Genomic DNA, 12,277 nt, shown 5'->3' with positions numbered 1-12,277 from the left:
GCCCCCACACCGGCCTCGCCCCTCGCCTCCCGGCTCTGCGGCGGCGGCGGACGAAGTAGCGGAGACTGCTAGCAGGTACTCGGCGTCGCGATGAGGTGGGACGGCAACGGGAACGGAAAGGCGGTGGTATAGAGAGATTTTAGAGCCGCGTTGGGTCGGGCTGGAGCACCCGGGCCGGGGTGTACTCGGGAGAGGAAGTTCGTTTCAGAAAGCACCCGGGGCGACGAAGGACTCTGCGCTGGACGGTGGAGAGGAAACCGTGGCCGTCATGGGTACAATGTACTGTGGATAGTTGGTTCAAATACGAACACAAACCAAAGAGTACAGGTACTAAAAAAGTACAGTATCTCTTAACGATTTTCCCTATACAAATCAAAAGTCAAATTTTTTAACAAGTAAATTGCAAAAAACTACCACAGCAGCCACATCAAATCAGAAAACCATCGTTTAGCCAACATTTTACAAAACATGCTAAATACTTGATTGAATGCGTTTTGACATGAAAAATGACAGATAGAGCCCCTGTAAGCGATGGTGTGGCAACTAATGTTCACATCATTAGAGAAGACCGTTGTGTTGATGTAGGGATCACATGTCATCGTTTATATATATCTTTTTTTCTCTCATGCATTTCATCAAACACCTTATGCGCACTAACAGAGGCCACCGGCATATGCCGTGCACCTGCACCATCCTCTACATGCACATGTGTGCTCTGAGCCGCCATGCGTGACTGAGCCATTGAAGTTGACCCCGTCGAGCCGCACGATCTCCAGCGGTCCTCTGCATGCATCCTTAGAGTCGTCCTGAAACCGCTGGAGTTGACCCCATCGAGCCGCATGATCTTCAGCGGTCCTCCACGCGAGCCCGTGCTCCGGTGACTGACCCCGTGTGTTGTCCTTGCCTTGCTCTACTGATGCCATGGCCGCGAGTTTTGCATGTCCTAACTACCTTGCACCGCCTCCACCTCGCATTGGATCGTTGCCTCGTCTTTCGCGAGTAGGGCATCGCGGCGGCCAGTGACTCGTCATGTGCATGGGAGGCGTTTGGAGGGAGCCAATGGCGTGCAACAACCATTCCACATGGATATTTCTTTATCTTTTTTTGCAAACCATGTGGCGTCCAAAGTTTGTCACGGACTCTCAGCTGGCCATCCCATGCCACATGGCCCTGCTGGATGGGCCACACTGTTAGTTTTCATGTCAAAACATGATCAGTCGTTGTTCTAGTGCTTTAGGCAAACAGATTGCTCAAAACAATGTTTTTTGCAAACTGATAGCAAAACTATGGTTTTTTATGCATTGTGCGCAATTCTAATGATTTTTGACAAATTACTTGATTTTCTAGCATGACAAACCAAATGTTTTTATTGAAAATTTAGTTGTCGCTGGATGACAATTTCTTTTAACAAACATGGCAAAATCACAATCATGTTCAACTTTCTATATGGATTTGACATGCTTACTAAAAAAACTGTCAACCTCACGAAAACTGAATTTTTCAAAAAACGTTCGATTTGCCATGGTTGAAAATTTGATGTCAATTTTTTAACATTATCATCTTTTAATTAGAAAGCACTCAATACAAAATAAACGTACATTGCACTTTATTTTAAAATGAATTTGATGTAAGCATAGATACAATTGTATCATAACACACACTCACGCAATGGTTATTGAAAACCGGAGTCGTAGAGGGGAATAGAAGTCACAGAAGACTCGAGTCATGTGATCAGGTCTATCCCTGTCTACGGGGCGTGATCTTTAACTAAACGAGAAATCTAACGACCAGTCGACTGATTGTTTGCAACAGGCACGAACAACTAGATCGCTCCCGATTCTTCTTTTTTCTTCTGCAAAACTGCCATCGTGGGCGAGAAAAAAATTGCTGCGCTTTGGAATCGAGCCACCACACAGCTACTCATATTTTTGTTAGGCGAACGATAGTCGTCATACTTGACCCTACAGAGCCACGTCAGCATAATTAAGACACCATTATTTTGCTTGTTCTTGTGCGTTGATTCACGAAATTAATTTCAAGCCATTCGCTTCTTCCATTTGATTGTCCGTGCAGCCATCCCATTTAATGCCAACAATTTTTTTCAACGTCATCTTTTGATTCACTCATCAAGTGCCAATGTTAGTACTTTTTTTCTCCGTGCATTTTTAGTGCCACAATTTTCTTTTCTTTTCTCTGCATGCACGCACGATCCGCTCCAGATCCGATTTTCTTGCTCTCCTCCCGATCCATTTTTTTCCCTCTTCAGATCTTTTTTCGTTCGAGATTTTTTCACGCAAAAATTGGTGTGAACAAGAGAGGATTCGGTCCTTGCATCACTAGTGAGCCAACTCAACTAGCCTACCACCTGACTTACGATCCCTTTCTTGAACAAAAGAAAGTAAATGGACTATTTAACATGTCTCCTCTACTACGTATGCATAAAAACGCGTTAATTTAGTGTTTAATTTTTTTCCGCGCTTAGGTACCCCGTTCCTGCTAACTTTACCGACGGGGGGGGGGAGGGGGGGGGGGGGGGGTGATGAAATATCCTCCGTTAATTTTCGTGTGAATAACATGGTAACTCAGATTTCATAGACCTGATAACTTATGTACCCCGGTCCTAAAAACTTTGTCGGCGAGGGTGAGGGTGGGGGAGTTGTTGAAACATACCACGGTAACTTCTGTGCAAATAACATCATAACTCAAACATGGCAGACCTGATAACTTATGTACCCCGGTCCTGATAGCTTGGTCGGCGAGGGTGGGGGTGGGGCAAGTCGCTGAAACATGCCATGGTCACTTCTGTGCAAATAACATGACAACTCAAACATGGCAGACCCGATAACTTATGTACCCCGGTCCTGATAGCTTGGTCGGCGAGTGTGGGGGTGGAGCAAGTCGCTGAAACATGCTATGGTCACTTATGTGCAAATAACATGATGACTCAAACATGGGGGACCTGATAACTTATGTACCCCGGTCCTGATAGCTTGGTCGGCGAGGGTGGGGGTGGGGCAAGTCGCTGAAACATGCCACGGTCACTTCTATGCAAATAACATGATAACTCAAACATGGCGGACCTGATAACTTATGTACCCCGGTCCTGATAGCTTGGTCGGTGAGGGTGGGGGTGGGGCAAGTCGCTGAAACATGCCATGGTCACTTCTGTGCAAATAACATGGTAACTCAAAACATGGCGGACCTGATAACTTATGTACCCGGTCCTCATAGCTTGGTAGGCTAGGGTGGGGGTGGGCAAGTCGCTGAAACATGCCATGGTCACTTCTGTGCAAATTACATGATAACTCAAAACATGGCGGACCTGATAACTTATGTACCCCGGTCCTCATAGCTTGGTCGACGAGGATGGGGGTGGGGCAAGTCGCTGAAACATGCCACGATAACTTATGTGCAAATTACATGATAACTCATACATGGTAAACCTGATAACTTTGTAGGAGGGTTCGGGGTGGGGGTGTCGTTGAAACGTACGACGGTAACTTCTATGCAAATAACATGATAACTCACACATCGTAAACATGATAAATTATGTATCAGTCCTGGTAACTTCGTCGGAGGGGTCGGAGTGAGGGAGTCGTTGAAACATACCACGATAACTTCTATGCAAATAATATGATAACTCACACATCATAGACATTAAATTATGTACCCAATCCTGGTAACTTTGTCGGTGGGGTTGGGGTTGGGGGGGAGTCATTGAAACATACCACGGTAATTTCTATGCAAATAACATGATAAGTCACACATCGTAGAAATGATAAATTATGTACCCAATCCTGATAACTTTATCGGCGGGGTTAGGGTGGGAGGAGTTGTTGAATCATACCACGATAACTCTTATGCAAATAACATGATAACTCACACATCGCAGACTTGATAATTTATATACCCGACCCTGATAAATGTGGCGACTGTGGCGAGGGGTGGGGGGGCAACCCCGGTAATTTATATGTAAATAGCTTATTAATAGACACATACTAAGCTGATAACTCACATATAAACGCCATTATAATTTTTGATTTTTTTGTTGAAAAATATACAACCGGTAATTTCTATGTAAAAAGCATGATAATATATACATCACAGATTTGATAACTAATATTTTAGTTTTAAACACCATGGTATCTTTCATCCAAAGGGAAAAAAGTTTTTTAAACATTTTCATTGGTAATTTATACTTCCTCATGCCTTAACCTTCTCGTACTGTAGTTATCAGCCTTATCATGGTATAGTTATCATGTTGCTCAAATTTCTATGTAAAAAGCATGATAATATATACATCACAGATTTGATAACTAATATTTTAGTTTTAAACACCATGGTATCTTTCATCCAAAGGGAAAAAAGTTTTTTAAACATTTTCATTGGTAATTTATACTTCCTCATGCCTTAACCTTCTCGTACTGTAGTTATCAGCCTTATCATGGTATAGTTATCATGTTGCTCATACCATAGTTATCACGCTGGTCATGCCAAAGTTACCAAGACAAACTTTACTTTTTTCTGATGTGGCAGAAATAAGAAAGGTTCAAATAACATTGTTTATCTACAATAGACAACAACAAAAGGTGGCTTAGTTGGTTATTAGGCTCAATATGTATTGCATAGACCTAGGTTTGAATCCTCTTTCAAGCACTTTTATTTTATTTTCATATTATGCGATGAAAAACCAGAAAAAACCACTAGCGATTTACCACGGTTTTTGAGAGAAGGAAAAAAATCAGTGGAAAGCGAGCGTGGAAAGATAGCGATCACGTAGGAACTAGTCGTGCAGATCTGTCGCTAACTACCAGTCGACTGGTCGTTAGCACAGTCCAAGATATACAATAACAAATCAACAACATTAGATTTATTATTAAATGTACTTTCACATCGTATAGATATATTATGATAATTGTCTATATTGTTTTCTATAAACTTGGTCAAATTTTACGAAGTTTGACTTCAGTCAACTCTAATATGCAGAGTAAATAAAAACGGAGGGAATATGAACAGATGTCATGATGAGGTACATGACATGTTCGCAGAGCCGCTTGTACATCGTCTTGTATTCTCTTCCCCTATTAATATATAAGGCACACAATTCTCTTGGGTGTTCTTGAAAAAAATATGAGGAGGTACATGATCCACACGCCGATCATGGCAGGTTGCCCTTTATCACGTATTTAATCGTATGAGGTGCTCACGTGGAACCGGTCCGCCGCACAACCTTTGGTAGTCGAAGAAGAGTTCGTCGAGTGGCGGCACCATGCCATCCTCTTTCAGTGATGAGAAGGGCACCACAACAGTGTTCGTGTCCACAGCATGGTGGATCAAAAGCACCATAACACGACCATCTTCGACATTGAGGAGTGAAGCAAGTTGGTCCCTGAACTATTTTAGTGGTGTCAAGGTGCTTGAAGTGTAACAAGTGTGTCATACTAGGCAAAATATAGACCCTCGAATTATTCTAGTGTTGAGCTGGTCAGGCCTGGTTTGGTTGAAGGGGTCATTCAGGATGGGCTATGACGATTCCTGAAAAAAATTGTTGTTTGGTTATAAAGCACTCAAATGGTTTCAACCAAACATAGGAATATGCGCTGAAGATATTGAACCATCCCACCATAGAAACGGTCGATCCGTGCGGCCCGGTCCTGTTTGGCTCCTCGCATGATTATTTTATTTATATCATGATGTCTCTGCGTCTTGTGATTATTTTATGTGAGGACCACATCCAAACCACCTTTATCCCATCAACAAAACAGGAAATGGGTTGATCCCACTCATCTTAACCAAACACCAAAACTGAACCATCCCATTCATAAAATTTGGGTGGTGACCCACTCATATCTATCCCTTCAACCAAACACACCATCGAGAACCTAGATAACAATTGCCATAGTTTGGGAACCTATGTGACACCCCCTTAAATAGTTCAGGAACCTACTATGCACTTCAGTCGACATCGGGGGACCCGGCATTTTTCTTCTTTGAAAACCCAACATTGCCAATGCAAGGCCGCGCCCGACAATGGCAATGGGCAATTTTTCATCCATATTTCATCGAGACGTAAGTTCTCTGCGTTTTCACTAAGAAAAAAAAAATTTACCCATAGAAGAAGGCATGGTTTTATCTCAGACAACATCATACAAGTGGTGGAAAGTTTGAACAGCAAGCAAGATGGAAGAACGCTCACATATAGTAGGCTGCCGCCCAGCAGTAGCTCCCCTCACAAAGGAAACTGTTCTCTCCTCCAAGATTTCGTTCGTCCACGCAAACTGCTCCTGCAAGGGCAGTTGTACGTACATATGCTCCACACATGCTGGGACGCTACAGTGCGTGATGTAGCTTTGCAAGATTTCTACTGTCGACGTGCCTGGCTTCAGAGCCTCAAACCATGAAACATGCAACGCAACATGAGTGAAAGATGGCCCATAGGCCATGCCGCCTTTGCTGCATGCCTCCAAAAAAGAGTTTAAAGCACTGGAAGTCCTGCAACTTGCTCTCAATGTGATGCTTTAGTCCTAGAACTTGCATTTTGATCCTATCTAGTCCCAAAACTTACATTAAATGTGTAAAGTTGGTCCTGATGAACCACAGAGCGACAAGCGGACGCCTGGGTCCTGACCCGGTCAGCGCACGACATTTTGCAAAGAGGCCCCTGCCTTTGGTTTGAATCAACCCACAAGACACGAAAACACCTGAATTAATTTTTTAGGATACCATGGTCTCCCCCCCCCCCCCCCCCCCCCCCCGACCGATGTATGTGATCTATATCGCGCGGGTTTGTTTCTTTCCTAACAATGCAACTTGGGCATAGCCATCGGTGATTAAGTGGATCAAGCAAATAGCATCCCACTCGATTAACAGCCCTGTATCTAGTCTAAAAAATATATAAAAAGTTAGTTCTGTCCCATTACTGGATACCACCGTTTCACTCGTGGTAAATTTAAATTGATAATGCATGTAAAATGTCCTTGGCAGAGTCAATAAACAATACTACAGAGAAACACTTATTCACCTGCAGGCAAGCCAATGTTTCCCCAAAGAAGAGGGTATTCCCATTTGAAAGCAAGCAAATCCGATCGAAAAGTCCAAAAACCTCCGTGCTACTTTGATACATTGTGAAGATGACTGTGCACCCAATGCTGGCAAGTTTCTTCAGTGTTACCATCAAGAGGAGTGCAGAAACACTGCATCAAAAGAAGAGAAGTTACACGGTGTAATTTAATCTGCAGTTATACTACAACGTTCAAAGATACAAGCTATGAAGCAAGAGTGCACCAATCGTGTTAACACCCATCCTTCATAAAACACAACACTCTCGTTCTTAGCAGACTGAAAAAGCTTAGACTGACGTTTTCCTCAGAATGCAGGACACAACCACACGCATACATAACAGGTGCTATTTTTACTAAAGGAAAACAAACAAGCAAAATGTAATTATGGTCTTTCTTTCCTTTCTTGCTCTCTATTTTGCTTACACACTTGTAACTGCTACTGCTACTCTTGGCTCTTCCTCTTACTAAATGAAATCAGCACTGGCTGCTTTTCGTCAGAAAAAGGTAATTATGGAGAAGAGAAACAACCTGTCAAGGTGATACAGAGGCTCATCGATGAACAGAACATGTGGCCTCATCACAAGCTCTCTTGCAATGCTGACCCGCCTCCTCTCGCCAGTCAGAAGCCTCTTTGTGAAGCAGTGTCCACCAATGAGTTTGTCAGCATAGTCACCCAACGACATGGCCGCGATAGCATCTTCCACAAATGACTTCTTCGAAGAGAAGACGCCCGGGAGCTGCAAGAGCGCCGAGTAGTACAGCATCTCCCGTACTGTGAGAGATTCGATTAGCACATCGTCCCGGTCAGCATACCCCTACAAGCGCTCCAAGGAACAGGACATAAACAATCCATGGCATGCAGTGCTAGCATCAGCAGCAAATCAACATTTTAGCAACGTAAGCATATGCACTGACGGAAGATCGGCTAGATAGAACATAGAAGCAATTGGTCATATCATAGATAATTCAGTTGTTCGGTGTGACATGATCAGATTGATAAGTGACACCCGGCTAAGTGGAGTAGTAATGAATGTGATAAGTGGAAGCTGTAAATGGCCATCAAAGCAATGAAATCTGACAAATACGAGGCAGAAGTTGACAGCAGTCTGAAGATGCTTGATTTAACAGAGCATACATTTCTCAACAGGATTGTGCATTTTGTGTGCGGAAGAAAGAGCTTACATATGATCCATATGGTAATGGTGACTTGACGCCATTGACAAAGACCTCGCCATACATCCGCTCGGCGCCGCGCAGCCTCCCTGAGAGCAGCTAGTGGCATCAGTTAGTGAGCTCAAATTCAGTTACTAGTGGAGTGGAGTGGAGTGGAGTGTGACATGAGTCAGTAACAGAAGCTCAAATTCAGTCAAAGCAGCAGAGTGGAGCAGTGGAGTGAGGGCGAGGCAAGAATCTGTAACCTGCGATGGCTCGGAGGAGGGTGGATTTGCCGGAGCGGGCGGGGCCCATGACGACGGTGAGGGTGCCGGGCAGGGCGTAGCCGGTGGAGCCCCTGACGACGCGGCGCCGTCCGTCCCGGACGGAGACGCTGAGCGCCTTCCAGACGAGCGCGACGTCGGCCACCTTGCGCTCCCGGAATCCGGAGCCGGACGCGGACGCGGAGGGCCCCGGGAGGGAGGGGGACGGGGACGGGGAGGCGCTGCTGGCGGCGGGGGCGGGGGCGGGGGGGGGGGTAGCCGTTGGAGCCCCTGACGACGCGGCGCCGTCCGTCCCGGACGGAGACGCTGAGCGCCTTCCAGACGAGCGCGACGTCGGCCACCTTGCGCTCCCGGAATCCGGAGCCGGACGCGGACGCGGAGGGCCCCGGGAGGGAGGGGGACGGGGACGGGGAGGCGCTGCTGGCGGCGGGGGCGGGGGCGGGGGGGGGGGTAGCCGTTGGAGCCCCTGACGACGCGGCGCCGTCCGTCCCGGACGGAGACGCTGAGCGCCTTCCAGACGAGCGCGACGTCGGCCACCTTGCGCTCCCGGAATCCGGAGCCGGACGCGGACGCGGAGGGCCCCGGGAGGGAGGGGGACGGGGACGGGGAGGCGCTGCTGGCGGCGGGGGCGGGGGCGGGGGGGGGGGTAGCCGTTGGAGCCCCTGACGACGCGGCGCCGTCCGTCCCGGACGGAGACGCTGAGCGCCTTCCAGACGAGCGCGACGTCGGCCACCTTGCGCTCCCGGAATCCGGAGCCGGACGCGGACGCGGAGGGCCCCGGGAGGGAGGGGGACGGGGACGGGGAGGCGCTGCTGGCGGCGGGGGCGGGGGCGGGGGGGGGGGTAGCCGTTGGAGCCCCTGACGACGCGGCGCCGTCCGTCCCGGACGGAGACGCTGAGCGCCTTCCAGACGAGCGCGACGTCGGCCACCTTGCGCTCCCGGAATCCGGAGCCGGACGCGGACGCGGAGGGCCCCGGGAGGGAGGGGGACGGGGACGGGGAGGCGCTGCTGGCGGCGGGGGCGGGGGCGGGGGGGGGGGTAGCCGTTGGAGCCCCTGACGACGCGGCGCCGTCCGTCCCGGACGGAGACGCTGAGCGCCTTCCAGACGAGCGCGACGTCGGCCACCTTGCGCTCCCGGAATCCGGAGCCGGACGCGGAGGGCGCCGGCAGGGAGGGGGACGGGGACGGGTAGGCGCTGCTGGCGGCGGAGGCGGAGGCGAGGTGGATGGAGGAGGAGGAGTCGTGGGCGGCGGCGTCGACGGTGATGGCGTCGACGATGGCTATGCCCAAGTTGCATTCTTTAATTCAGGTGTTTTCGTATCCTATGAGTTGATTCGAACCAAAGGCAGGGGCCTCGTTGCAAAATGCCGCGCACTGACCGGGTCGGGACCCAAGCGTCCACTTGCCGCTCTGTGATTCGTCAGGATTAAATTTGCACATTTGATGCAAGTTCTAGGACTGCATAAACTCAAAATGCAAGTTTTAGGATTAAAGCATCACGTTGAGAACAAGTCGTAAGACTCCCAATGCTTTTAACTCTCCAAATTTTTTACAAATTTCGTCCAAGGTGGTGGTACGTACCCCATGCATGTGGAATGCCCACATGCATGGGCTCCAGGCCAGGCCAGGGGCAGGGCATGTCGTGTCGCTCCTCTCTTTCCGTTACTACCTTCTCTGCCCAGGTCCGTCGGCGTGGCATTGTCCCTTGCCTTTACTCCTTGCCGCTCCCGCTCTCGCTGACGTGCGGGGCCGGGGCCCGTGCCGTCGCCTGAGGATGTTCGTTCGTCTCCATGACAAAACGGAAGGCGGAAGAGGACGGGCGGGAAGGAAAGTCAAGAGGCATGCATGCATGCATGCAGCGGCAGCAGAGCCCACAACGTGCGCCGAAAACGACCCCCGGGCTGGAAACGCGCCGTGCTTTGCCGCCGGCCGACGTACGTGGCCTCCCGTCGCACCACCCGAAACACGGACAAACCGGCCGGTGCGGTGCACGCACGCTCCCTCCCTCGCCGGTGCCATGATCCGTGCTCGTTCGTGTAGCTAGCAGGAAAGTGCAAGTCTTAGTAGTGGTTAAGCTACATGAGGTGAGCCGGTAGGAATCTGGCCATGTATATCCACATCTTAGTTAGTTTCTCCTTGATTAGGTGGCTCATTACGTCGGTCAATTATTTACACCCTTTCGTAACAAAAGAAAAACGTCGTGTGAGGATGAATGGCTTCACCTCCTCACTCGTTTTTCTTTTTAAGAATCTTTCAATCTATTCACCTTCAATCATGACAGTACAAAGAACAACAGATGTAAAAATATGACAACCATGTCCGTGGATCACCTAGCGACGACTACAAACATTGGAGCGAGCCGAAGGCGCGCCGCCATCATTGTCCCTCCATCACCGAAGCCGGGCAAACCTTGTTGTAGTACGCACCAGAGTAAAAAATCATCATCGATGAAGAAGGTCGTAGATCAAAAGGGTCAAACCTGTAAAAATCCAAACAAAGACCGGATCCAAAGGATCCACCGAAGACCGGCACCGACCGAATCCCGTGAGATCCGACGGAGACAAACCACCACACGCCCTCCGGCGATGCTAGACGCACCATCGGGACGGGGATAGAACGTGGGAAATATTATTCCTACTAAGGGACAGCGCCGCCGCTACACAGCTCTAACCCAGACGCTGAATCTAACAAGAATGAGATCGGGATCCCTCCCGCCGCTGGGGGGGGGGGGGAGATCCTACGCCCCTCCATGGCCTAGAGGCCATCGAAGATGGGGTGGATTAGCGGCGGCGCCGACGGGAGAAGAAGAGCTTTTCTTATAGACAGGTGGTACGCGCATGTTATCTTATACTCTCTTTGATCCATAAACTAATAAATCAACGACACCTAACCTAATATACATAGAAGGAAGTACTCGTGCCGTTTGTAAATATAAATTTTTTAAAAAATTTCAATAGGCATTACATACGAATGTATAGAAACGTATTTTAAAGTATAGATTCATTTATTTTGCTTCGTATGTACTAATTCTTATTGAAATCTATAATAACACTTACATTTAAGAACGATGGAGTAGTATTTATTACGTGCGCGAGGGCGACGTGACAAGGTTGAACGGAGATTTGGACAAGCGTGGTAGTACGAGTTATCGTACCGTACCAATTTGCTACACTGTATATGGGTACTGACGGGGTTACTGCTGATGGATGCTGCCGGGAAGCGACACCACTCCATCGGTTGTGGTTGGAGTACCAGTACGTGTACAGTGTACTGCACCCCAAATTATGATGCTGTTTATTTCGTACTCCAGTCTCCAGGAAGCGAAATCATCACATTTTATTTTGTCGTGGAGCCTGAAATACACTGCTGGCGTGGACCAGCGGCTCGTGTTTCTCTGTGCAATCTTGAGGCCGTACGTACATGCGCGGGGAACGGATGAGCGTGACACTTGATCATGGGGCGATGATCACGACCCTAATCATGCTGTTTTCATGCGGCTAAGAGCAACTTCAATGGGGCGATCCACTTCATCCGCGGCCGTCCGTTTGGGTTGGCGCGGATAGAAAAAGAGGCCCAATGCGCCGACCCAACCGGACGCGCGTCCGTTTTTCGTCGCGGGCGACCCATTTTCGGCCAATTTTTAGCCTGATTTGCGTCGCCACGGACACACGAAGGACGCGTGTTTGCTCGCCTACTCCTGTCCCCGGGCCCGCTTGTCTGTGGCACATTGGCCTTCCCTCTCCCCAGCCAACTAGCAACCCTCGCCCCCGCCTCCTCCGT

At 48.8% G+C, this 12,277-nt stretch overlaps 1 protein-coding gene across 1 annotated transcript; it reads right to left on the bottom strand.

Annotated features, from left to right (window-relative positions):
- Window positions 1–6,891: 6,891 nt before the first annotated feature.
- On the bottom strand, window positions 6,892–9,799 carry LOC125529296 (ABC transporter G family member 3-like; the record flags this gene model as incomplete). Its single annotated transcript, XM_048693710.1, has 5 exons — window positions 6,892–7,193; window positions 7,590–7,876; window positions 8,244–8,323; window positions 8,480–8,615; window positions 9,581–9,799. Coding segments are annotated over 5 exons (966 nt in total), but the record flags the coding sequence as incomplete, so codon positions are not given.
- Between the last annotated feature and the right edge of the window lie 2,478 nt (window positions 9,800–12,277).

The sequence above is a fragment of the Triticum urartu genome, unplaced genomic scaffold, assembly GCF_003073215.2.
Source record: "Triticum urartu cultivar G1812 unplaced genomic scaffold, Tu2.1 TuUngrouped_contig_5495, whole genome shotgun sequence".
Classification (NCBI taxonomy): Eukaryota; Viridiplantae; Streptophyta; class Magnoliopsida; order Poales; family Poaceae; genus Triticum; species Triticum urartu.
This window is presented reverse-complemented; position numbering and strand designations above follow the sequence as displayed.